This window comes from Pollicipes pollicipes, unplaced genomic scaffold (assembly GCF_011947565.3).
Source record: "Pollicipes pollicipes isolate AB1234 unplaced genomic scaffold, Ppol_2.1 Scaffold_6686;HRSCAF=7923_pilon_pilon_pilon, whole genome shotgun sequence".
Taxonomy (NCBI): Eukaryota; Metazoa; Arthropoda; class Thecostraca; order Pollicipedomorpha; family Pollicipedidae; genus Pollicipes; species Pollicipes pollicipes.
Genome location: NW_023596921.1, coordinates 5,709,549 through 5,737,495, shown reverse-complemented (window position 1 = coordinate 5,737,495; position 27,947 = coordinate 5,709,549). Strand labels below are relative to the sequence as shown.

General features: G+C 49.6%; 2 protein-coding genes across 2 annotated transcripts; both read left to right on the top strand.

The window, feature by feature from the left end:
- Window positions 1-9,489: 9,489 nt before the first annotated feature.
- Window positions 9,490-16,959, top strand: LOC119107349 (ras-related protein Rab-7L1). The gene is made up of 4 exons (XM_037230775.1): window positions 9,490-9,552; window positions 10,992-11,115; window positions 15,825-16,037; window positions 16,709-16,959. Exons 1-4 carry the CDS (start codon window positions 9,490-9,492, stop codon window positions 16,957-16,959), a joined length of 651 nt encoding a protein of 216 aa, XP_037086670.1.
- Window positions 16,960-25,372: 8,413 nt separating this feature from the next.
- On the top strand, window positions 25,373-27,169 carry SmF (small ribonucleoprotein particle protein SmF). Its single transcript, XM_037231297.1, has 3 exons — window positions 25,373-25,523; window positions 26,047-26,175; window positions 26,968-27,169. The coding sequence occupies exons 1-3, from the start codon at window positions 25,518-25,520 to the stop codon at window positions 27,097-27,099; spliced, it is 267 nt and encodes an 88-aa protein (XP_037087192.1). The 5' UTR covers window positions 25,373-25,517; the 3' UTR covers window positions 27,100-27,169.
- The last annotated feature ends 778 nt before the right edge of the window (window positions 27,170-27,947 follow it).

Sequence of the window (27,947 nt, the reverse complement as noted above, 5' to 3'; positions counted from 1 at the left end):
ACATTGATCTCATTTTGGGTATAAGATAAAAGCTATTTAGCACCATGCCAAATTATTCACACAGTGCTTAATACATGATTGTAGAGTTAATTCTTTCCATGCAGTGGCAGACCAAGATGGACATATGCTTGTAGCAACCATGGATGATGTTCCTGCCATATGCCATTAGCCCTTTCTGTGTCAGACAGATACTTATTCTGGCTGTCATACCTAGTGTTGCTTGACTAGGAGCCTAGCATTCTTCTGCAAAACACATGTTCAGCAAGTGATGAAGCTCATGGACATTCTATCCTTTTGCCCATACTTTCCAATCAGAATAATTCTCAATCCAGGGATATACTATTATATTGCTAAAGCATAAATTATGTCTTCACTTTGATGTGTACAAATCAGGTGCTGGTGTACACATCTGTGGCTGCCAATTTGACACACTGGTGGTCCAATGTTTGAAGCCTTCCATTGTGACATGGCAGTTGTGCCATCTTTTGGTCAAGTATCATGTGTGATAAGATGCTGATTTAAGGAAAATAACAAAACCTAGTAGAGCCATCTCAATAAATGGTGGCCAATAAATTGTGGTAATCATCTCCATAAATGATGTTTGTTTACATGCCCAGTGCATCTTTGACATCAATGATGTTCAGTCACCTGTCAGTGACTGAACATAAATTAAAATTGAAACTGATACCATGTTCAATGATCTCTTTTTTCAAGTTTGAGGTCTGTTATCATCAACATTTGGTGACTGACCAGTGTTATGGTAGCATCTGCCTGCAAGGTTTACAGGATAGCAGAGCTGTAACTGCCATGTGTGTGACGTATTATGCCATTAAAGGGAGTGGTCCACGTTTGCGCCAGGTTTTGAACCGAAATAGGCAGCCCAGATCATTTGGTGCAGTTCACAGCCCTCCCTGTTTAAGACCTAAACCCTTCTAGGTTCTGATCTGCACACTCATGAAGATAGGCAGACTATTTCAGGGAATATTTTTAGGTCACCCAAGCATCCAGGACACCACAATAATTCATTCAAATCCTGTGTCCTGGCCACAGCAGTTGTGGGGAAAACAAATATAATTGTTCAGTCTGTCATATCTGGTGTATGTGGGCACAATGGAGAGATTTAATGGGCATCAATGGGCTCTCAATCAGTATTGTGCAAAGCATGATGATGCAATCAAGACCAGGCCTTTTCACATGGAAATATGTTAATGGTACTGAGTGATCTGATTTGTATCATATCCTGATTTTGCTAAAATTTCTTCAATTGTGGAGCATCCCCTTTAACGATATATGATATTTATAGTTTGTACCAGTGAGAAGGTTCTTCTGATTTATTGTCAAAATTTGCGGATCATCGTGTGGTCTGTTATTTTGTGTGATTACTGGCACAGAAATTGTGTTTAAGTTAGGGTCGAGGAAATTGTTGAAATGTTACAGGATAGTATGCACCAACCCGATGGTTTCTGTATTCCTCCCGCCCCATTATACTCGATGAGTTCCGATTTCCCTCATGACTGCGACTGCAACGCCCCCTTTACCGACGAAAGTAAATGGAGATTGCCACAGACGAGGAAAGCGATAGTAGCGTTATCGGAACTAAAATGCCATTAAATCAGTAACCGTCAACTTAGGCCGCGACCGGTTGTGCTCCTAAGCGCTGCTCGATTCGACCGTGTTGACAGCTGCTAGGGGTGGCTGGACTCCAGGGAGAAGTGCCCGACTTCTCCTGACGCGTAGCTATCAATTGTCTGTCAATGCAATGCTGTATCATATATATGAATAAAGTGTAAGCATGGTGAGTTTTTAGTATGATCGATGATCACACTCTGGCTGATATCATGACACGTACTGCTGATACGAGCACCGTTATGGATTGGTTTTAAAGCCCAAGGCCTTATCGTACAAGGCCTCACGATAAGGCGTGATCATCCGCGGATTTTCTGGGGCATCCCCCTCACTACTGCAGTGACATCACAAAGTCGCAGTCGGAATCTGCCGCTTCGCCTGCATCACCTTGTCGTCTGCCATAGCGGTATACCCACGAACGTGTGTAGGTGGTGATCGCCGCAGGGCATTTCAAGAAGTCTTCTGGGGAAATAGGGAGGGGGAATTTTCTGCCACGCTGAGCGCGTAGCAGATATAGGCAGCAACAGTGATCTGGGCTCATACCAGCAGCAATCTGGGTGCACAACAGCAGCGGTCTGGGTACATAGCAGGGAAGGAACCGGGAATCCGTGTGCCATGACATTCTCATTTTCGGAGAATGCAGAACATTAAGTCTATGGTGAGGTATTGAAATTTGCCGGCTTGCAGCTGTTTGCAGCAGCAGCTGCAGCCGTGGTGCAGCTGGCTTGCAGTTGCAGTTGCAAATTCGGCCTGGCGGGCGCGCCGAAGATCGAACCGTTGCGACATGAGGAGCTGATCAACATCAGACTCATCATCTGGGCGGTTACACTGAACCCCAGTGCTGTACGTAGTGACACGCCGGGTCGCACTGGCGAGCGATTGAGGCAGTTTGAGACAACGGAGGTGGCGCACTGCCTCATGCCTCAAAGGAAAAATCGTGGACATTGCAGTATTTCATATAACGTTAACTATGCCGCGAAGCCTCCGAAGATCGTGGTGCACGACGTTAATCAAGATGAGATCTGTCACGCCATCCAGCCTAGCTCAACATGACAGTATCAAACGCACTGAAAAACTAACAGCAATGTGTGACATTTGTTCTTGCGCCCTGGCCCTGGCCAAAATAACTCACTTTAAGGGAGCACGACTATTTTTTTGCACAGTTCTAGAGATATGCGTCATAATACACCGTTCTAAAACAGCCCAAACGTTTCTCTCCGAGGGCAGCGTCCGTGCCTCAGACAGATACACAAGCACGGAAACCAAAAAAGCGGGGTACAACGATGTTCACTTTCCACGGCCCACATGCTGTCGCACCCGTTCAGGTGCGCACCTGGTAGCAGCCCGCTCAGCCCTAGCCTGATTAAAGGAAGTTCGAGTCCAAATGACGCTGTTAATGCATTGTAGCAGCACTACGTTTCCTCCCTTCAGTCGCGGTGACTGTCGCCATGACGACCACCGTGCGGAACCTCTACGGGTCCGAGTAAAAGAGCGTTGGTGGTTGGCCCAGCGGGCAAGAACATGTTGCCGAGAAGCAGGCTGATTGAAGCTTGAACCAGTGCGTCACATGGATCTTGTGATGTTCCCATTCCCAAAGCCGGGGTGCATCTCTCGAAGGGCCTCTGTGGCTAGTGCCATAGGTGCCAAATCAAAGTCATAGCATAACGTTTCGTGGAATTCGCGGAATAATGGCTTTCATGTCATGTTGTCAGTTAACCTTGCGCTGCGCCTCGGACAGCACGCGCGGGTCGGTGCTCCTCCCATCTCTCGTGTGACTGAGACCATGTGTAAGCCGAGTGATTGGCTAACTGCGAGTGAGCGAGTGACCAGAACAGTGGGTGAGATCACGACGAATTGAGCACGCAGCAACACATGTACGCATGCATAGAGTGGTTATAGATCTAAGCATACTGTGGGTCGCGGTGACAATCGTGCTGAGGACGGCTGCCTTAGCCCGCACCCCTGAGGGCGCCCTCGTGCCGCCGCTGGCGGTCGCCCGCGCGCCAGTGGTGGCTGCGCGTCACCACCGAGGGGAGCTGACGACCGCGCCCAGTCAGACAACGGTAGTCGATCTACCTACCCGTCTATGAACCGTGGCGCAGCGCCCGGCCAACCCGGACCAGCTGACCCTGGGACGCTTCGGCGTTTGCGCCGGAGGGCAAACTACCGTGGTTGCATGGGCGGTGCCAGCTGGGGCCGGCACGATGGAGTCAGCTCCAAGGATGTACTGATGAGACAACTGAACATGCATTCAGTCAAGCCAAAATTAGCTGATCTGCATCAAGATCTATCTGGCATGTGCCAGTTGACTTGTGAACCCTCAGTGAAACGTGGCTCACCTCGAGCGTCCCAGCTCGCCTACTGAAAATATACGGGCACGACGTGTACAGAGCGGATCACTCTAGAACCAGCAGGCTGCCGGGGGGGGGGGGGGGGGGGGGGAGGGAGGGGGTCATGGTGGCGTGGTGATTCTGGCACGGAACCACTATGAAGTGCAGACGTTGTCGACGACCTCAACGGTGACTAACTGCTGCTGCATCGAACCTGGAGGCAGTGTGGTGCCTCGTCCGAACAGCCAAACGAAAACGTCTATTGGTCGCGTCTACCCAACGGCATCCCGCTAACACCAGTCGACAACTGATAGCCGACTTCCATAACCTCGAAGGGTAGCTGCAGCGTATGTTGGCAACGTACCCAAATACCACACCGACAATCGCCGGAGACCTCAACGCCCGTCTGCTGAAGAGACCATCGGTGGCCGCGGCAAGTTGTCCCGGTGGCTGGCTTCGTCAGCTGACGTCCACGTACGGACTACACGTCTGCAGTACTGCCTGTCTGCTGAAGAGACCATCGGTGACCACGGCAAGTTGTCCTGGTGGCCGGCTTCGTCAGCTGACGTCCACGTACGGACTACACGTCTGCAGTACTGCCTGTCTGCTGAAGAGACCATCGGTGACCGCGGCAAGTTGTCCCGGTGGCTGGCTTCGTCAGCTGACGTCCACGTACGGACTACACGTCTGCAGTACTGCCTGTCTGCTGAAGAGACCATCGGTGGCCGCGGCAAGTTGTCCCGGTGACCGGCTTCGTCAGCTGACGTCCACGTACGGACTACACGTCTGCAGTACTGCCTGTCTGCTGAAGAGACCATCGGTGACCGCGGCAAGTTGTCCCGGTGACCGGCTTCGTCAGCTGACGTCCACGTACGGACTACACGTCTGCAGTACTGCCTGTCTGCTGAAGAGACCATCGGTGACCACGGCAAGTTGTCCCGGTGGCCGGCTTCGTCAGCTGACGTCCACGTACGGACTACACGTCTGCAGTACTGCCTGTCTGCTGAAGAGACCATCGGTGACCACGGCAAGTTGTCCCGGTGACCGGCTTCGTCAGCTGACGTCCACGTACGGACTACACGTCTGCAGTACTGCCCGTCTGCTGAAGAGACCATCGGTGACCACGGCAAGTTGTCCCGGTGGCCGGCTTCGTCAGCTGACGTCCACGTACGGACTACACGTCTGCAGTACTGCCTGTCTGCTGAAGAGACCATCGGTGACCGCGGCAAGTTGTCCCGGTGGCCGGCTTCGTCAGCTGACGTCCACGTACGGACTACACGTCTGCAGTACTGCCCGTCTGCTGAAGAGACCATCGGTGACCGCGGCAAGTTGTCCCGGTGGCCGGCTTCGTCAGCTGACGTCCACGTACGGACTACACGTCTGCAGTACTGCCTGTCTGCTGAAGAGACCATCGGTGACCGCGGCAAGTTGTCCCGGTGGCCGGCTTCGTCAGCTGACGTCCACGTACGGACTACACGTCTGCAGTACTGCCTGTCTGCTGAAGAGACCATCGGTGACCGCGGCAAGTTGTCCCGGTGGCCGGCTTCGTCAGCTGACGTCCACGTACGGACTAGACGTCTGCAGTACTGCCCGTCTGCTGAAGAGACCATCGGTGACCGCGGCAAGTTGTCCCGGTGGCCGGCTTCGTCAGCTGACGTCCACGTACGGACTACACGTCTGCAGTACTGCCCGTCTGCTGAAGAGACCATCGGTGACCGCGGCAAGTTGTCCCGGTGGCCGGCTTCGTCAGCTGACGTCCACGTACGGACTACACGTCTGCAGTACTGCCTGTCTGCTGAAGAGACCATCGGTGACCACGGCAAGTTGTCCCGATGGCCGGCTTCGTCAGCTGACGTCCACGTACGGACTACACGTCTGCAGTACTGCCTGTCTGCTGAAGAGACCATCGGTGACCACGGCAAGTTGTCCCGGTGGCCGGCTTCGTCAGCTGACGTCCACGTACGGACTACACGTCTGCAGTACTGCCTGTCTGCTGAAGAGACCGTCGGTGACCGCGGCAAGTTGTCCCGGTGGCCGGCTTCGTCAGCTGACGTCCACGTACGGACTACACGTCTGCAGTACTGCCTGTCTGCTGAAGAGACCATCGGTGACCGCGGCAAGTTGTCCCGGTGGCCGGCTTCGTCAGCTGACGTCCACGTACGGACTACACGTCTGCAGTACTGCCTGTCTGCTGAAGAGACCATCGGTGACCGCGGCAAGTTGTCCCGGTGGCCGGCTTCGTCAGCTGACGTCCACGTACGGACTACACGTCTGCAGCACTGTCACCCCGACCTACCGGCCGGCCGCTGCTCTGCCTGACGTGGTCATCATCAACAGACGGCAGCTCGGGGCAAGGAACGGCGTGACACGGTTGTGACACACGACAGCCACCACGGCGGGCCGCATGATTTTTCGCGTGTGCTGCTGCGGCAAAGTGGTCCGTCGTTCCAGCGCAGCGGAGCCGCCCCGTCGCGCTGTCTGAACCGAGATACAGGAACAGCTTTAACAAGACGCTTGCTAACGCGGACTGGACGCGGACTGGACTGGACGCGGGCTGGACTGGTGACCCGACAGAGAAATGGGACGCATTCCCACGGGTTTACATAGCTCTTCTGGTCGAGGTGGCCCCTGTGAGGCACGCGAGTCTGTCTGCGCCCAGCGCCCTGCCGCTGTCCGCGGTAACCCGCCAGCTGCTGGCCGGCCGGCGTGCCGCACTGGCGGCCGGACCGACTGGGCGGGCCCTCCGCCGTCAGCTGAGCCGAGGCAGCCGCGCTGCGATACGTTGGGACCACCGTGAACAGCTTCAGCGTAAGCTCAACGAAGGCGGCCCCAGCCGCACGGCAGGTACTGCGGCCTATCATCGGAACCAAGAAAAGACCAGTCAACGCAGCAGACCACAGCTGCTGCCATCAACTCCTATTTCTGTATTATGTGTAGATCCGAACACAGCTGCTAGCCTACCACTGCCGCGACGTGATGTGTCTCAGGCTCCGTCGCGTGTCTGCATGCGCCGTGCGAAATGGCCCCGTAACTTATGATGATTTTGTGCAATACAAATAGGATCTATGAAGCCATCCAAGTCGACCGGAACCGATGGAGTAAATGTATGTATGTTGCAACGATTTTTAGTGGGCCTGTGCTACGTGTTGCTGGACGTCGTCAGTGCAAGCCTGGTCACACGAGCGGTACCAGCGGGTTGGAAGCATGCCCTTGTAACACCAATACCGGAAGGAGGGAATTTAGCCAATGCGTCGAACTGGCGACCAATTTCCATTCCGCCCGCTGTGACTTAAAGGGGTGAACAACACGTGCATCACCAGGTAAGCGTTTATTTCGAAAATAAACATTTGTTTTCGTCCTCCAAGCACGGATACCGACGTCATCATTCAACTGAGACTGCTCTCACGCTAGTGACTGGCCGTATGTATCGTGCCATGGACTGGTAAAATTGCTCTTTTAGTGTACTTGGATTGTTCGAAATGTTTTGACGTCATCGATCATAGAAAATTACTCAGCAAACTAAATATGCACGGCGTGGACAGCCATTGGCTACATAACCATCTTAAAAGACACACTCAACAGGTCAGAATAGCTCGGAGGGACGGAAGTGAACCTCTAAGAGCCACAGCCAAACACAACCGGAGCCTGTCGAGGTAGAGGCCTGAGATGTTAAATGTTTTCCATATTCTCGAACGAAATGAACCTGCGTACCGGCAGCTCTACAGTGGCTCAGTCTGCCGCCGATACCCAACTGCTTGTTTGTGGCTGTAAAGAGCAGCTCTTTTCTCGTTTGGGAAGCGCTCTCACAGAATTTGTTAACTGGTATAACCAGAATAAAATGAAAGTTAATGCGGCGAAAAATAAATTTCTGCCACTTGGAACAATTCTATGCTTCGTGATGTTCTCAAAATTACGATCCAAATTAGACATCGATGGGGACTGAAGCCAGAGCTATCAAGAATCTGGTCTAACAATTGACAAAAACCTCACCTTTCAACGACACATTGACCAACTGACAGCTAAGTGTGCTGGTACATTCGTTGGTCTCATCCACACCAGCCGCCTCGCTCCGCGCTGTGTTCTGCGGCAAGTGGTGGGAGGACTCGTGATGTTCTCACTCGTTACTGCATATCCATTTACGGAACATGCGGCACCACACAAATTTACCGAGTATCCATGTCCGCACCCATCCATGCCATTTTATGAAACCGCAGTAAACTGAACTGAGCTGAACTGGGTTGAACTGTTGGCATATCTCCTTGTTTAAACGAGCTTTTCAAGCTTTCGTAGCATTGATTACTCAAACATTTTGACACATTAGCGTGTTGCAGACATTTCAGACTGTGCATGGTAAAAACGAAGTAAATAAACTTAATTGCTTAAGCAGAGGTGAACAGGAAGTCAAATGAGATTTCTCCCGCGGCGTCGGCCACTTCAAATCGAAATTCTGAGCTATTCAAAACTATTTCGAGAAACCTGACATTGCTGATCAAACCGCACGCGTCTGATGAAACAATAGGCGAAAATTACAAAACAGGAGGGATGCTCCCTTAAAGCAACCCAAAGCGCAGATGAACGCGCGTCACCTACTGCCATGCGATCCTCTTGTTCGACACGGAGCATTTTTCCATTAGCAGCTGGAATCATCAATCATGGAATCAGCAGGCCCATTGTAGCAGGAACACAGCCTCGAAAGCCTTGAAAATGCTCATCCAGGCCGGCGACGGTACCATCAGACCACCCCGACTGATCGTGCGCATCCAGCTGTCTCGCACACAGATGGCGGCGCCTTTCGGTTTGATATTCCTATGCTCGGGTCGAGGTGTTTGTACTTGGTCGTGACGGACCCGGCAACGAAGGCCAGCACCTCGTGCTCGGTGTTAACCCCGTCCAGCTCGTCGCCGCAGTGGTCATTTTCGTTTCTCTTGCCATCACTGCCATGGAGCTTGTCCTCGTCCTACTGGTTGACTCCATCGTCACTTTCGGCTTTGTTCAGGACGGGCGCTGGAAGCATCGGGTTGCTTGCTGGCAGATGGCCTCCACGTCGTCCGCATGCGCTACCGCTTCCACGTCGGCTGGATCTTGGCTCTGTGATACAATGAAGCGAAGTCATTTCCACATACGTGACCTTTGCATCAATCAGAACCTTTTACGTCAGCAGTTTTGTTTGTCTTCGCGACAGCGACACGTCACGGAACCAGATATGCCCATTCTTTCATTATCGCATGCTCGTTTGTATATGAATCCGCATTTTTGCGGTCCAGTGTGATATCATCCTGACGGATAAAAGGGATCAAAAGGGGTCAACGGCCTGTGACTTCTGCGCTTCCCTTAGGCGTGACGCTCCCTTAAGAACGACACTCAATAGAATGGTGAATGGGGCCGCATGCATTTGCAAACGTAGGCTTACCGTTGAAAAAGCAACGTAAATATTCTCGATATAGCAGCAGCCCATACTATAATACGGCAACTTTTCCTAACACTGTCAATTATTTCACGAGTAACTCGATAATTTCCGCAGCACTGAACAGCTATGACTCAAGGTCAGTGTTTGCTTCGGCATTATGTGGGCTGCACGCTCTCCGGTCAGTGCTCGGTCAGTGCTGGCGTTGTCACACAATTATGACGCATAGACCTTTATTCAGGCATCAGTAGTTACCATATACGATTGGCAGAGTGTCCCCCCCCCCCCCCCCTCCTGTAACTGGGCTCATGCGCGCTGCCATTTTACAGCCGGTCCTCCCAAACAGCAGATGAAACAGACTCCAATTTTCGGTTGGATTTTGGGGATATTTATGACGAGATTGGTTGCCGATGGAAAACGCTCGCTCGACACACAGCTCCTGAGCTTCACAAATGACAAAATCTGCACCAGTAGCGCTACCTATACTAGCACTTTTTCGTACATAACACTGACTAATTCAGCATAGTCCCACGCCTGATGCTACTGACATCAACAAGTCGCCATAGATGCCCTGTAAGCTAAGGGATGCCCGTTGCGGCTCGTGGTCTGAGCAGGGCGTTGGGGCACATCAGCACGCGGCGTGAGCTGGTCGCTCGTGGAAGACCTCTGCCTTGGACCGTTGACCACGTACCCTCCTGGTTGAAGCGCGGTTTGCGGTAGGCCGTCTGCTATACCTGTCGCAAAAACGAACACCACAGAAACCCCACACGGGCCGGGTCCGGGAGGTGAAGCCGTACACCAGCTGCCAGGCGTGGTCCACAGCCGCGCGTCACAACACACGCTCCGGCCACGTGGTCAGCAGCGCAGCGCGGCGTCGCCGAGCGGGTCTCCCGGACCGTTGCCGTTGCCGGGGCCTGGCAGGTGCTGCGGTGTGCGAAGTGTGTGTGAGGACGACCGGCACCAGCCGGGTCCGGTGTGCGTGTTGCGGCCAGGGACGAAGTGGTGACGACAGCGCGGGCTAATGACAGTGTGGTAGCAGTTGGGTGACTTCTCATGATCGAACCGCGAGTTGGCCATTGCTCCAAAAGTGACGCGAAGGACTAAGTAACATAAGGTCGTTATGATGGCGGCTTAGTCCATAGCGTTGCGATGGAAAGCAAAGCGCAAAAGGGGTAATATTTCCAGTATTTGAGCCTTGGCGCGGCGCTGTATTTTCTTCGTTCGAAGCGGGGAGACGTTCTGGGGAGTGTTCGGTGGGCCAACTCCCGACGTGTCGCCACTCACATCGATCAACGAAACGCCCGGGGAGCCAATTCAACCTCTTCAGCTCCGTTGAATTGCGTTCCGGGGCAGCCGCTACTGGCACCGTCAGGATTAATCCCAGCCTTTGAGCAGGACTAGTGCATCATAGGCGCGGGGGCAGCGGCGGCGGAGTCGGAGCCCGGTCCGACTCTGGGCTCACCGCACAGAGTCGGACGCCGTCGTGCCCTCCGTCGGAAAGGGGTGCTCGCTGAAGCCGCCCTCACCTGGCCAGCGGACGGGTGGCCGGCCGGCCGCGGCACCGGACCATGGGCGAGCGGACGCGGCTCCGGCTGGTGTTCCTGCCGTCGGTGGGCGGCGCCCCCTGCCAGCCGGCGCCCATCAGCCCCAAAGAGCGGCCGCTCAGCGCCACCTGGCGCGACGAGCTGTCCGGCTCGCTGGAGCTGGACACGCCCACCACGCCTCAGGAGGCAGCCGCCATTCCCGGCGCGCCAGGTCCGCACCGGCGGGCAGGTCAGGTCAGGTCGAGGTCAAATGGCCAAGGATAGTTCTGTACCTTGTTTGGTGGGGGTAGAGTTCCAAATGAGCTGCATGCCTCTGCGTCCTTACGTTTGTGCACTATGGGTGTTGATTTTTGTTGTTGTTGCTTGATCATAGGCGGATCCTGGGGGGGGGGGGGGGGGCACGGGGCCATGGCCCCCTAAAACCTCTGGGAGTATGTTTTGGCACACCCAAAAAACATTCCCAGAACTTCATAAAAGTTTCGTCTACTTACCGTCTGTTTTAACTTTAACTGCTTTGACTGTTTTGTTTTAACTTCTGTGCAAGATTCAAAAGCATTTCGGTGCTTTTTTCGATTTTGAATGGTGTCCCTACTAGGTAATCGCGAAAGGTGTCATGCGCTGAACCTCGGATCCCACACCAGCTAGCTGGCGACCAACGGTTGACCCCCCCCCCCCCCCCACAAAAAACTCCAGGCTAGATCCGCTCCCGTGCTTCATGTGCCCAACTCTGTCATAGTGGAATGATGAAAACGGCATCTCAGTACGTTTGTAGTAAAACTGTATACTGGAAACTCCTTATAACACCTTTTCTGCTCCCTTGGGGGAAAAATGATAAATCCCTTGAGGGAATGTGACATGTCATCAGGTCGCCTTACTGAAAGCGACAATTCAATGAAAAGGCAACGGTGAGGCGACATTGCAGCCGTCTCCCACAGAAGAGTCTCTTTCTCAGCAGCTGCTTAAATTGTAAGTAACACAATCTTTGTGTTGCACGTGTTATGACGAAGGCTTCGTAAAATCGTACCAGTTGGTCCTACGTTGCAGCAAATAATATAAAGCTTTTGGGACATATGCATGGGCCACACCGATTACCCACTAGCTCAAAGGCGACCCCTCAAAATTCGGCAGGCCGGAAGATCTTGCAATCGAGGCAGTTCTGAAACGTCCCATGGTAACCCGCCCTGAGCACCGCTGCCCTGGTGACCTGGGTTCACCACGTCCACAACAGCTCATGAAATCGCACGCTGCAAGTCGAACGACGAGACTTTCAACATGACCTGTGGCTTTTAAAGCAGGAGATGACTGTAATGTTCGCTATAACTGCGCAATCATTGCTCATTTGAAGGTAATCATAGCAACCTGCTGTTCACAAATTTAGTATGTGGGACTGAAAAGTGTAATGCAGGGCGAAACACACACACACACACACACACACACACACACACACACACACACACACACACACACACACACACCACACACACACACACACACACACACACACACACACACACACACACACACACACACACACACATATATATATATATATATATATATATATATATATATATATATATATATATATACACATATATATATATATATATACATATTTATATATACATATATATATATATATATCTATCTATATATCTATATATCTATATATATATATATGTATATATATACATATATACATATATATATATACACACATATATATATATATATATATATATATATGGTATATATATATATATATATATATATATATATATATATATATATATATATATATATGAATATTTTGGCAGAATACTTTCTTTGATACATGTTGGATCAAAAATATCTGCTGACTCAGCATTGACGAGCTTTTTGATGCATCGTTCTAGTTTTCGGGACTTTGACTTGGCGTCATCGTTTAGATTAAAGATGGTTCGCACAAAGTTACTCATATATTCATTACTCCTTCCATTCTAACGTTTCGAGATCCTATCTCATCGTCGGAGAGGACTAAATTGCACAAGAAATAAGTTTTGAGTTTTAAAGGATGAAAACTTGTGCTGTTGGAAAATATCTTTTGGTACGGAGAACATAAATGAAGCATAACTAATTGGAGTAAGACGGAATCCTATTTTCATTTTCATACATGTAAGAAACACTCATGATGGGAACACCACAAAGACACAATGGGAACACTACTGCCACAATCACATCAGAAGTGCTCACCGCCCACCACCTAGTAGTTCAAGAGTTCTGCAAGAATTTGTCTGTCTGTTTAAGGCCAGAGAGAGTTCGTTAATGAATATTCTTTCCCAAACTTGAAGGCGTCTCCTGTCACTGCACGTCCGTAAAATGTCAGTGCTGTCTGTCAGTTGTTGTCGTGTCAATGTCATGTCGTGTTCCTGCCGTATGTGGTCCAGGGGTGCTCCGTCACGTAAGTACATTGTCAGGCGTCGTGAGAGTGTCGCTGTGGTCACACCAATGTAGCGTATGGAACGAAGTTTGCAGCCTTCGATGCTCCATTGGAATTGATACGCTACATTAGTGCATTTTAGTTTGTCGGGTTTGTCTGGGCTGTTTCTCACAAGAAAGTTTGATATATTCCTATTACAATAGTAAATGGCGATGTCTATTTTGTGGTCGTTTTTGCCTTTAACATGTCGAGAGATAATTTCCCGTAAGGCTTTTTCGTCTTGTTTGAAAGCAGATGCCATTTGATTTTGATAATACAGTTTGCCGGTTGGTTGGATGTCTTGCCTTGGTTTGCCGTCAAAGTGTCTTGTCAAATGTCGTTGTGTCTCGTTTTCAACGTCAGAACTTGAAAAAACCGTTGTTCACCAATATCTGTCTGATTTTTATCGATTCTGAATGTAGTCCTGTCCAATCAGAGCAGTGCTTAAACGCTCGTCTAATGAAGCACCTTATTACGCTAATTTTGTAGCGTCGAGGACACTCACTGTCAGCATTTAAGCACCGTCCATTGTTAGTCTGTTTTCGGTATACAGTCGTTTTGAATTGTTGTCCTTGTCCATCGACAACCACGTCAAGGAAGGGTATTACGTTTTGCACATAGCTCTGTTGGGAATTTTTTTTAGCCAGATCGTTCTTCAAAGGTGTTTTTGAGATGTCCTAGTTGGTTAATGTCCCTAACTTCCACAAAAATATCGTCTACATAGCGGCAGTAAATGTCCGGTCTTATGTCGTCATTTCGTAGTATGTCGGCTTCTCTTTGTCCCATAAAGAAATTTGCGAATGGAGGTCCTAGAGGTGAGCCCATCGCATCACCCTCAATTTGGCAATACATTCGGCCATCAGGCCCGCGGAAAGGAACTTCCAATGTGCAGGCTTTTAGTAATTGTTCAAGAAGGCGCCTTGTTGCGGTTTTTGTGAGTTTTCACAAATCCATAAGCATAACCAGGCGCAAATTCATTCAATCAGGCTCAAATTCATTCTACATATATATATATATATATATATATATATATATATATATATATATATATATATATATATGTGTGTGTGTGTGTGTGTGTGTGTGTGTGTGTTTGTGTGTGTTAACAGACGAAAAACTCTTACAAAACCCTTTTTTGTGTATTTCTGCGTGTTTGAGTGATTTCTCTTTTTTAGACACCAGACTAGTAGCTTTTGAGATTAGAAGCTGTTGCAACAACCCGCGTGGCCTGACCTCGGCTTATTCGAAGGTCACCAGACTTGTAACCGTTAATGAAATGGCACGCAGCAAGTGATAACCCGTTTTTTTTAAGTTTACCGTGCCGGGCCTACTGAGGTCGAACGTGGCCGTAATGCTATCTCAGAGATGCTCACACAAATCAGGATCGCCACAGTACATCTTGCCATATTGGCTCCTGGAGCGTGCTCTTGTGTTGCACAATCTGATTACAGGACTTTATGACGCTGGTTGGGCCTCATGGGAATACACATAACCGGCGAAAGACTTGATGTTTTTTTACAGGCGTCTTCATGTAAAGGGTGCAAACAACCAAGGGACACCTGCCAGTTTAAATTTTATACAGAGTCGGTAGAGTCCGCCTACGATTTCAAAGAATGCGTGCGGTGGATGAGCTTATTGAGTATTTCCTGCAGTTGGTACGTTGGGAGACAGAAAGGTTTGGATATTCTGAGTCAGATCGGACTTATTGGCTTTGATGTCTCCACTCACATTGTCTCCACTCACTCCGTTTCCACATTGTCACATGACAGATCGACTGAACACATGATGAAATCACTTACCAAGCACCGAAGGGGACCTGAAGCTATTAAGCATCTAAGAATAAATGAAATTATATATATATATATATATATATATATATATATACATATATATATATGTATATATATGTATATATATATATATATATATATATATATATAGGATGTTATGCAATACGTTTTTAATCGACCACTTTCGCTTGGAGGCAGGGAGTATTTACTTTCCGTGCTTGTCTTTTAATTTGCCCTATTTTGTCGGATTACTTCTCTTTGGCGCAGTCCACAGTCCATGAATCAGGTGTACAATGCTCGTGCGCAGCCATATTCAGGGCAGGATCGTTTGACGTTGCAGGATGAATAGCCTCACTTGTGACAAAACATTCTCAACAGCACCGATACAGTTTGAGATGCGTTCGTCACCGCGCAGACCGACGGCGTCGTAAGATGGGTCGCACGGGCTTCAACTCGACCGCCGTGTCTCCGAGACTGACCATGCAGCTGACGGGAGCATGGGACCGCTATGCTCTGCCAAGCCGCTGTCGTTTAACATAACTTACGTTACGCCTTTTCGAAAGCGAGTTATATGTAGCTTACGGCGACATTTTGTCTCAACACCCCTGTCGCATCTCGCGCGGCGCCACCAGCACCTTGACGGCCAACCCGGCCGGGCCCGACCTGCCTCAGGTGAGCCCCCTCGGCCTCGGACGCTGAGCGGCCCTCCATACAAACTGCTGGTGGTCGGCGACCGGGGCGTCGGCAAGTCGGCCATTGTGGCGCGCTACGTCTGCGACGCGTTCTGCACGTGCCACGAGCCGACGGCGGGCGTGCGAAGCTCGACCAAAACGGCTGTGTCGCTGGAGGACGCGGATGTCACCGTGCAAATCACCGAGCTCAGCCGTAGGTCGGGACAGCGCGCGCTGCTGAAGGATTCGAGTGTGTGTGAGGGGGGAGGCGAGTGAGTGAATGGGTACGAGGCTGGTTAAGTGAGTGAATGTCTGTGAATGAATGAATGATTTGTGATGACGAAGTCAGTGGATGTGTCGGTGGGTGCGCGAGCTAAAATAATCACGTCATGTGAGCAGGTGGATGAAAAAATGTGTGTCGTGAATGCATAGGTTAATTATAAACCCTGAAATGTAGCGAATAGCTCTTTGCGGTCAGCAAACGTGACGATTCGCCAATAATTTTGTTATTAAAAAAACCCTGCTGACACGGCGATGCCTCCTCCAAAATGACGCCAAAAATCGACCTAATTCACGTGAGTATTCGCAAACCAGTGGGCTCTTATCACATCCACATGGTACGATATTACTACGCGCAAAACGCGTGCCACTACGAGGATGCTCGCACAAAGACACGACCCATTCGTGAGCCGTCACAGAATGACCAGCTGTTGCACCGTTCCACAGCCAGAGTCGGATACAGCGGTGCGCAGCCACCCGAGCGGGGCTTTTCGTACCGGGTAGCCGCCTGCTAGCCAGCAGTGTCTGCAGTCCGTCTCGATGACGCGCCTCCGGGCGCTTGCAGCGGCACGCTCCACTAACACGTCACCGTCCGTGGCGCGGCAGCCGAGTGGTCGTTCCAGGGCATGGCCGAGGTGTTCTACAAGGAGGCGCACGGCTGCGTGGTGGTGTTCGACCTGGGCGAGCGGCAGTCGCTGCGCAGCGCTCTGCAGTGGAAGCGGCGGATCGACGAGCTGTGTTGTCTGCCCGGCGGCGGCGGCGTCCCGAGCCTGCTGCTGGCCAACAAGGTGACCAGCCGTCCGGTCGCGGCCCGACACAGACCGAACAGCGTATCCGACCTCATGCGTGTGGACTGATGCCGGTCAGAGATACTGGCAACGCAGGCTTCAAATATGTGAACGGGCAGGAAAAGTGCATGTCCGACACAGTGACATGGCATGCCGCTGTGCATACGACACATGGCTGTGTCACATGGACCACTCGTGTAAGCAGGACGCGTGAGCACGGTTTTTGTGCTGTTTTTAGTTGTGTGACAAACAAGTGACAAACACACATTTCCTTGTGGGTTGATCGAAACTGTAAACACAGAACCCTTGAATCATTGGGCACATTATGCCTGTGTTTCCTGAAACATCCCAAGCCGGTCAAAACTGCACAATGCGGGGCGCACAATAATGGCTTTTTAACTCGCGCGCACAGTTTTTTTTAACAGTTTTTGTGCTTCGCACTTTTCAGTGAACGACGAATTAAAGGGAATGCTTTGCATTTCAAGATATGGTAGCAAACATCCCATGTGATGAAATAAGCACACTTTCAACCATTGGTATATAGTAAATATGCTCCTCAACATGTCATTGTTTGATAATATCATCGTAACTTGTACAGCAGTGAATGTGGGTCAATTGACGGCCGTTATATCTAGAAGCAGTGTTCGCGAACACCAGATATAAACGACTTGGCAATTGCTTTTTTACCTTGGATGCCACATGGCCAGTAGAGCAGTGGGATTTGAATGACGTTATTATGCTGCCATGGATGCCTGGGTAACCTTGAGGCAGTCTGCACAAAAAGGTCTCCTCATCTTTGCGGGCGTGCAGCTCAGAAACTAAGTGGGTTTAGGTCTTAAGAATGTCAGGGCTCTAAAGTGCACTGAAAGATCTTCTAGAGTGCTATTTCGGTCCAAGGCTCCATACAGATGTGGAACTTTGATTTCTCTTCGTATGAGCATGGGCTATGTACTTTACCTCATTCAACCGTTGTCGCCCATACAGCGCAGCCCCGGCAGGCTGATTTAACACGGCCATGTCTCAGATTTTACTGAAAATTAGTACCTTAAGATATCTGCAGCGTGGAGCCCACCTTACACAATATCAGCTATCTCTGACTTAGACAAAGCCCAGTTTACTGTGTTCAGTGTTCGCCCAAAGCATTAGCTACACACACACACACACACACACACACACACACACACACACACACATATATATATATATATATATATATATATATATATATATATATATATATATATTGCTATACTTTCCACACCATCACCAAAAACGTTACTTTTCTAAGTTCATTCACTTCGTCGATTAACAGGCATCGCAGGCATATATATATATATATATATATATATATATATATATATATATATATATATATATACATATATAGAAAGAGAGAGAGAGAGAGAGAGAGAGGGAGAGAGAGAGAGAGAGAGAGAGAGAGAGAGAGAGAGAGAGAGAGAGAGAGAGAGAGGAGAAGAGAGAGAGAGAGAGAGAGAGAGAGAGAGAGAGAAGAGAGAGAGAGAGAGAGAGAGAGAGAGAGAGAGAGAGAGAGAGAGAGAGAGAGAGAGAGAGAGAGAGAGGAGGAGAGAGAGAGAGAGAGAGAGAGAGAGAGAGAGAGAGAGAGAGAGAGAGAGAGAGAGAGAGAGAGAGAGAGAGAGAGAGAGAGAGAGAGAGAGAGCTAACCTACTCCCGCTAAGTTCAGCAGAGTAGAATGCTCAATTGCGCTGATGTCTTACTCTCGTGAATTTCCAAAAAAAAACACGGCCTGCACTCGTTTACGCTTAGGCACCTAAACATGCAGCCTGCCATCACTGGCTTGGTAACATTGATCACACAGGGAAGAGAAGGGAAAGTTGGATCAGTTTTTATTCTGAACTCCCTTCTGCTGTAAATAGTGAGGATAGGACCAAGACCGTTATATCTGTAGACGGCTACATCATTCAGCTTCATGTTCAGCGGGCAAAACTTTGTGAAGCACACCTTCGTTTTTTGGTGACTGACTTTTCAATGGCCTCCTTATAAATCAGACAACTTGTAGCATCCTGGCGGTAAATTGTATCATGTCGTGGGAAAAGCTATTGTAATGTTATTTCGTCCTAAAGCTAGTTGTATCACAGGCGAGCTGGATGCGTTACGACATGCAGACTAAAATGCGCTCGTCAGTGCTATTTTGTAATTTGTCGTAATTGCGACATGGTACTTTTTGTCACTTTTATCAGAGTTTGTCTTGCGGCCACCGCCATCTCGCTTTCGGTTTCTCATGTAGAAATACTGGGTCTGCATACGTATGGGGACCTTTGACTTGTTTTCTAGGTGACAGAAGTAATGGCAATCATGTCGGTCAATCATTGGCAGTAAGTCAGTCAGTTCCATGATTTCGGTGAATTATATCCCCGATATAGCATGCCCCATGCACAGCTGATACAACACGTACCGCCCGAAACCTTGGAGGAAAGTTCGGCCCACCCCGAAATCCTTGGAAAACGCATGCCAAATGTTTTGCAGTGTATACGACAGGTGCACTTCCCCATTATTCAGTATGGCTTTTAGATTGGTCTGATTATGCTGCAAGCCGTTAAACACACATTCAGACCGATCACTATAGTTGTCAACGATGTGCAAAAAATGTGTTTGTTGCGCTTATCCCAAGACCGCATACACATAGGCATGCGATCGAAGGTGCATTGACAGGTAGAGGGAGCTGCTGCGCGTCAGCTAAGTGACCCAAGACGGCCATCCGTTGCAAACATTTGCAATCAATCACCCTGATGCTGCTTGGACATGATATAGCTCAGCCCACTCTCCCCTATGACACAATCTCGCTCGTCTAAAAACCCAAAACACCTCTAACTGGTATCCGTCATATCTGTGTTGAAAGACTGTACTCGGGCATTTGCCGCACACACGCATGTGCCAAAACGTGGTTATTCGCTCTTTGTCTCGTGCTTGTCACGCAGTATTTACTAACTTGTCAGCAGGTAATACTGTAACGTCGCATTGTACTTACAGCGTTTTCAATTATTGCAAAGCTATGGTTGGGTAAAAAGTGAGCCAGAACAGCCCGAACGCCATTAAGATTGGCCCATGGCCTAAAAAGCACCGAATGTGAAGTAGCGCCCCCGACTTAAAGAGCATCCCTATCTCAGTCGCGTGCTTGAACCTAGTGCGTCTTGCATTTTATACGGATTTTGCAGTGTGACGTCACGCGGGGCCGAGCGGTGACGCAATGCGAGGTAGAGGATGTGGTGAAGCAAGCCGACTTCCTCGCTTGGATTGAGGTGTCGGCCAAATACGACTTCATGATCGAGGACGCCATTCGGTAAGTCCGTGTTGTTTAGGAAGGTACCCGCATGCACGGTTGTGCTTCGTGTATGTATCAATTTATAATGCATCGCGCAAGCCAGGCATTTGTCAGTGAATACGGTTATAACATGAAGCTGGTACACTGAGATGACCATAAAGACGGCGATGTTGATGATAATGTTATCGACGGGTGCGTTGTGGGCGTAAAACGACTGCGGCTGTCGACGTGCCCTTAAGCCCGAATAACAACGACGAATGCGTCAATCAGAAGTGGTCAGGCGTAGTGCAATATCGAAGACATTTTCTAGTGACATCAGTGTACAGTCAATGAATTTTTCAGCCTGCTGATATTTGTCCTCTTCGTTAACGCGGCACCCCCTGGAACCCACCGCAGCGTCCGTGTCTATCTTTCGCCGCGTCTACCTGTCCACACGGTGTGTCGGCAGATACCTGTTGCGGGTGGTGCGTGCCAGGATGGGCCCGCTAGCCGCTGTTGGCAGCACGGTCCGCCTGAACCAGGCAGGGGGCGCCCCCGACCGGCCGCGCCCCTCGTGCTGCTCGAGCGGAGCGCGCCACCCACCACCGTCAGACGCTCACCAGAAGACGGCTTGAAGCGGGCTTGCAGCGCGGAGCTCGGAGACGCCCAGAGATCGGCAGAACAGGACCTGCAGCTGGGCGCCATCTCGAGACCCAGAGACGCAGCGGGATCTTCGGTCTGATACCGGACCGAATCACGGGAGCGGAACTCCGTGGGGTCGTGCGAAACTAGCTGCTGGCTCGCACCGAGAAACACGCTCGTCAAAAGTCATAATGTTTGGCGGAACGCTTGACATTGCATGGCAAGATGGGTAGTAAAACTGTTGTCTTGTGGCGAAGCCATTGAAACTTGTATCTTGTCTTGGCTTTAGCAGGTGCCTGGCGAGGCATTGGCGACAGGCGACGTACTATGTTGTCCTTTGTGTATCGCATCAAACCAGTATTTTGGAAACCATCCACAAAGTGGCTTTTACAGTTTCAGGAAATGACTGTGTTTCATATAACAGATCGAATGGTGCAGTATCTAACAGCACTCACAAAAGACATAATAAAGTGATACGGCAATGGTCAGAGAGTTAAACAGGCCTACCTACGCACTATGACCGGATCAGATCAAAGGTCAATGGTCCGTGGTCGAGACCACAGCACGTATGGAGGTCTTAAACACGTTCAGCGTTATGGCATGATAGGCGTACGATGGCAGACGGTTCCATGCAGCTGTGACTCGATGCGGAAACGCCCTCTGTGTGGCGGCCAATCGGTGTCCGCGCAGGTGCAGACTACCCGTGTTCAAGGTATGCGTTTCACGGGTAAAAAACAGCTGCGCATGGGACAACAAACGCGCGGACATCGTGAGGCGCGCCTCAGTGTGCATGTGCAGAGATTGCCGTTATCAGAATTTGAGGCACATTGCCAATACATACATATTTGCATAGACGTAGGTACGTTTCAAAAAGTAGGGGGGCGGGCAAGCTGAGGGCGTACTTCAGGAACTTTTTCTAGAAAGCAAGCCCGAAGGCCGGGGGGGGGGGGGGGTGAGATGGAGGTTGTTATGAAACTTTATTCATATGTTATAGCTGCTGTGCTAGATGTGCATCTAAAGCTGTTTCTCACAGGTGCACAATCTTGCTTATTCGGCTCATCTATGTCATTCGGCAAATCAGGCTATTCAGCTTCCCAAGATTGTCCGTCCATTTCATCGTTGTCATTCCTGGGGGGGGGGGGGGGGGGGGGGGCGAAATTGTACGAACGAGTGGGCCTTTTAGGTCATTAAGGAGGCATCTGCCTCCACACAGTAGATGCCAAAATACAGCCTGGACATAGAGTGGTGAGAACTTTGAAAGTGAATCGAAGGCTCACAGTGCGACAGATTTTACATGCGCTTTCTCTTCGCTAGCTGCTTCTCAAGAGAAAAGGCTTGTCGCAGCACTTTAGGCGGAAACAAATTCGGCAGCTTGAAACTCCCAAGAACAATGCGACAAGAACCATGAAACTGAAGATTCTCCCTTAAAAATCAAGCCCCAGAATGAAAGTCCTTCTGCCCTATAACTCTTATCCGGTCACTGCTCCTGTCCGCCGTCGGCGACGGCCACTGCCCTGGCCTGGCCGCCTCCCGCGTGACTGACTGCAAACTGATCGTATGGCTGCTTTGTCGCATATTTCTGGATCGGCATTGCTACTAATTAGTGTGTAAAATATATGCTGGACACCTGCAAGAGTATTTTTTCCAAATTATCTTCTCTTACGCCACACTACCCCAGAAAAAAGCCTCCGGGAATCTGTCTGCCTTAGATATGAATTGGCCCAACGGACCACGGACAACTGCCCATCATTCAATGTAGACAGCTTGATCTGCTTTTGTTTGTAGGCGGGGGCGTGGCTGACAAAAAGCCCTCTTATGGTGACCCCCCCAAAAAAAAATCCCTGGATATAGCTTGTTTGTGAACAAGGGACGTGATTTTCCTCCTTTCATTGCTATTTTTACCTTGTAACTAGAACAGAAACCAGACACTAGCGTGAGATCAATTGTGTTTGTGTTTTGCAGTGGATAAATTGCAGAAACCAGGCGTTGAACGACCGCATGGAATAAATCACCGGTGCCCGTAATTTACAATGACGTAGTGGATTCTTTATAGATGGAGGTAATTCAGGAGCTTTGTCGGAATGTTTATCTAGATTCTACAGATATTAAGAACATCGCGAAGGTTGATTGTAGATCGATATGTTTGATTGAAATTTGAAGAAGAAAATTTGATTGTAGATCGAGTGGTCAACAATGTGTGTTAATATGGCCAAGCCATGTTTGTCTGGAAATGTGCAGCATTCGGTTAGAATCGATAGGTGATATCATTTACTGTAACACGACTTTTTAACATCGCTCGCAAATCTTGACAACAAAAACCTCGACACCAGGCGTGGGTGGCAGTCTCCATTATTCACGGAGCGTTAGCTCAGTGTTTAACTCTTCGCCGTGGTCCACCGGTGAACGAAACTGATGACGATTTATGTGGCGTAGTTTTGGGCATACGCACTCGCAAATCTCAGCAACAAAGGTCTCAACGCCAGACGTCGCAGTCTCCGTAGGGCTTGCAGCGGTGGCCAGCAGCAAATATTGGGTCGTGGCCAACGGTCGGATGAAAATGAAGACCCTTCTGAAAGAAGTACCTCTGAGCGCTCCAGGACATCAAATTTTAATTTGAAAGGCAGTATGGGTGCATATTTTACGTGTGCGATTTTTGGACTGAATGTTTATCTGGGTTCTACAGATATAGTTCTACAGATAGGACGGATCGGCCCTTAAATCACCGTGAAGGGGTGCTGGAATCTGGCGATGGGACTGGGAGAGTAAAGGTAGAATCTCTATTTTTCGTGTTTCTGTAGTCATTAATCTGTCCAGGAGACAGATTAACACGGCGCCCGCCGTCTCGTGGCACTTGCAGTGGCCGAAGCCGCTCCGTTTTACGGAAGCTGCAAGCCAGGCTGTCCTTGCTCTCGAGGCTGGGGGCGGGCATGTTCAAACCTGGTGATAATTTTTTTTGCTCACCGAGCCATTCTGAAAAATGAGCGTTCTCAGGAAAACATGGAATGGCCTTGCTCGTTTTTTAAATGTTATTTCGACCCACCCTATTGAACAATAATGAGACCACCACTCCACTAAACAATAATGCAACCCTTATTTCCTTCTGGGCAAGGGGCCCCTTGAGTAGAACACCAGGGGCACATTACCGGTTCCGGTCAAGGGCCGAAGGGCCGCTCCGTCCCATCGCGAATGTCATTCTGGCTGTCATTCTAGCGACACTGGGCGGGATCTTCTGGTCAATCTGGAGGCCATTAGAGGATATATCACATTACAGCGTTTCCCGACACGGAATGCCTTCCGACCCGCGCTGTTGGCCCCAGATTAGCACAGTAACCCTCACTGACGCGACAGCATCCCTGATCGCCGTAGGTGGTCCAATAATTGTCACATAGACTCCAGCTCCATGTTTTTTCAGAGAAATGGAGGACCCCTGGACGTATATTGAAGATGAGATGGGGTCCCAAATTTGTGTTAACGTGGCTAGTCCATGTTCGTTTTAAAACGCTCAAGATTCTGTCAGAATCGATAACTGATTAACTATGTCGTATGGTTTTGAACATGCGCGCTCGCAAGTCAACAACGACAGCCTCGACGCCCGGCGTTGCAGTCTCCATAGGCCGCGGGGCGTCGGCCCGCGGCCGTGATACTAAGCGATGGCCAAAAGGCAAACGAAAAAGATGACGCGTCTTGAGAAGGATGACTGGTGAAGTGGGCAAATCGACATGGATGTTTGATGTAGTGCAAAGGTAAGCTAAACGCAACCCTAATTTGAAAAGTGTGTGTGTGGGGAGGGGCAGTTAACATTGCTGCCCCCCCCCCCACCTTGAAAAGTGGGGGCCATAGCCCTCTGGCCCCCTCTTCCTACACCCATGCGTATTTGTACCGCATGATGTGTACCGTATGCGATAATATAGTGTTTCGGTGAACTATCGAGCTGTGGCTATGCGTGGCTATCGAGCTGTGGCTATGGCGTCCTTTTTGCGGTCGTGGAGTCCATGGTGAACAGGTCTTGTAGCATAAATAGCCATAAGTCATTTTATTAAGGTAAGAATACACGGAACCGGCACCTGACCGATCTATTATCCCCTAAGGTTGGTGCAATCTGTCGGAGAAGAGTCACAGATCACAACCAGATGCGATGTGGGCAGTGTGATTAAAGTTTGAGAAACCCTATACTACCAGGGTTCTGGAGTGTGAATTGTCAGCTACATGGACACTTTTAAGAGGCCCAGCCCCAAAATTGAACCCGGTGAGCCTCCAGTATCTCTTAGTGCCCTTCGAACTCCCAAATCGGGCCTTATATCGCCGGTGTCGTAGGCCCTTCGAGCCCCTCGGGACCTAAGAGAGAAGCGTGCCATTGTACTGACCCTGCTCATGCTACTGGTCACCACTGAATTAATTAGTACCCGTCATCGTTGCTGATTTTTGCCATCAGACTCCAGTATGTTTCAAAAAGCTTTCTTTCGTTTTTCCTTCAGACCACTACAGTGTTTTAGTAAAAGGCGGGCACGTTGTGTTTCGTAAATGGCGCACCATTTCCTGGTTAGGCGAAACCGGTGAAACGTTTCGAACATCGCCGGTACGGCTGGTTAGTCGCGAGAGCCTTGGTTAGGGGATTGGTTGGGCGTATTGGTAACGAGCCGTGAAGATCGTACTCGTCTGATTTCTGCACTTCTTCGTCCCAGAAAATCTACGAAAAGGACAAGAGATGGCGGTAAGCCTGGCAGCGAGGATGGGCTTGTCCGAATGTGCAGAACAACAGACATGATGGGTTCTGTATATGCTTCGCGTGATATGGTTCAGGGGCTGACACAGATAGTTGTGAGACAGACTGCACAAAAGGAGATGCTACGACCAACGCGTCTGGCTCAACAATGAGTGGTAACAAGGTCAGGGTGCACATAGTATGTGCGGGGCTGTTTGGGTAGATGCTCAGTCACTACCAATTTCTATGCATAGAATGAGGAACCAATTTAAAAAACCTGGGGCACTGCTTGATATATTCCAAGGCCAATTAGCCCATTTTTCATTTCAAGCAGATGTTTCTTGAAAATTTGACAATTTGGACTGGATGGGATCAGACAGACAGAGTTGGATGGGCAACATGAGGAAATGCATCTTATGACATGCAACACATGCAGTGTGACCTGATGGATTCTGTTAGTTGGTCTGGTCATGTGTTGTTCATCAATCTGATCAAGGCTGGCCACATTGTTGACTGTACTTGGTCTTTGCAGGCCCCTATGCCCATCAATCCCAAGCCCTTCTTGAACAACCTAACTGGAAAGTCAGTGCTTGTAAAACTGAAGTGGGGACAAGAATACAAAGGATTTCTGGTATCTGTGGATGGCTACATGAATCTTCAGGCAAGTACTATCGTCTACTTCTGGAATATCCAGACCAGTGTTTTTCACATACTTGCTCATATTTGTGTTGGGGATAAATGGGCACCAGACCACTTCTGCTTGGGGTGCATGTGAGATAGATTTTTACTTATCATCTACAGTCCAACAAATAAAGGTCATCATTTGCTGAGCTTCGGTTTGGTGTCATAGAAGCAACCCATATTTAAGATGATGAACAAGCTGATGTAGTGGTGTCTTTAATACTCTTTGTGAGATTCCACTGGTGTCATGTACTACCTTGTTTGCCACATATGCACATGTTAATTTGTTAGTCCTGCAGCACATCCAGTTTGCATAAAATTTGGCCACCCCTTCTCACCTTGCTCACCTCCAGCCACCACTTGTTTTCAAACCATTGGCATGCTAAAGGTGCAAAGGGTTCTAATTATCACTTCTGCTTACTTTTTTAAAATGTTTTCATACCTTAAGCACAAAACCACAATTATCCCATCATGTGGTTATTATGTTTGGCTTTGCCTGGCCTTAGCACAGGTGTGCTGGGTGGTAATTACTACTGGCATGTCAGCATTTGAATCCAGTTTGTTGTGCAGGAGACAAAGCTCAAATTGACATTATTTTAATAATTGTGTTCTCAAAATACTGATCAAACAATGTGGTGATTTGGTGTGGATAGGAAGTCGTCTGCAGGTTGGAGGAGGCCTAGCCGTGTAAGCTGCTCAGATATTACAGCGCCATTGTCAACGTGGTATGTTTGTGGATGTTGACTAATGCAGGGCTTCTTTTTGTCGACAGTTGGCCAACACAGAGGAATTTATCGACGGCAACTGCACAGGGAGCTTGGGCGAGGTTTTGATCCGCTGCAACAATGTGCTGTACGTCAAAGGCGGCGAGGACGACGACGAGGAAGGCGAGATGCGCGAGTGACCTCATACATTTTCATTGCTTCACATGTGTGCCCCATCCATTTGCTAATATACGTGTCACATTACCCTGTGCTCATTAGCTTGGCAGTGGCGTTGTGGAATCGAGGTTCCAAGGATATGGTGCGGAGAAACAGACACGTTTTAGGGCTTATGAGGGCACGAGCTTTGGCGCTGTGAAGTAACTAAAATGCGACAAAGGAGACAAAAGAAATGTGACGTGCTGCGCAACCACAAGTTTGTGGCCTTTCATGCTTAAAGCATGTTTGTTTGGCCCTGCTTGATTGCTCGACCATGAGGAGTATTGACCCGCAAAGGTGGCCTTAGACGTCACGAAGGAACAGACCTTTCCCCCCCCCGCAGCGTACTGCCGCCATATTCGTACCATAGCTCTGACGCATCAATTGCAGAATCAGCAGGCGCATGTCGCCGGCTACAGCGTTTAAGGATTAACAGGTGAACGGATAATTCCCTGACGACATCAAGCAATGAAATGCTTTATAATAATGTCATTAGGGGTGCCGACATCAAGCAATGAAATGCTTTATAATAATGCCATTAGGGGTGCCAGTAGTGTAGTGGTTAACACGTCTGCGTTAACCACTGCGCGTCTGGGAAACCAGAGGTACGGGGTTCAATTCCCCGCGGTGCCCGCCCTTCCTGGCAGGGTGAGAGGCAGGCGACGCCATATAGCCTCAGCAGCCGAGTGCGTCGTAAAGCCCCAATCACACACACACACACACACATGATAATGCCATTACAAATATGAGGCGTCACGCAACGCGGCAGACGAAGGTACGCGGCAGGCCACAACACATCACAAGTCGTGACGTACCAGGTGTTTGAAGGGTC

Bases quoted from the DNA above. Each gene is read 5' to 3' on its own strand.
- LOC119107349 (XM_037230775.1), top strand. From the start codon at position 9,490: ATGACTCAAGGTCAGTGTTTGCTTCGGCATTATGTGGGCTGCACGCTC. The intron at 11,116-15,824 runs GTCCGCACCGGC...GACCTGCCTCAG, and splicing joins CGCCATTCCCGGCGCGCCAG to GTGAGCCCCCTCGGCCTCGG. The intron at 16,038-16,708 runs GTAGGTCGGGAC...GTGGCGCGGCAG, and splicing joins GCAAATCACCGAGCTCAGCC to CCGAGTGGTCGTTCCAGGGC.
- SmF (XM_037231297.1), top strand. The intron at 26,176-26,967 runs GCAAGTACTATC...TTTTGTCGACAG, and splicing joins ATGGCTACATGAATCTTCAG to TTGGCCAACACAGAGGAATT.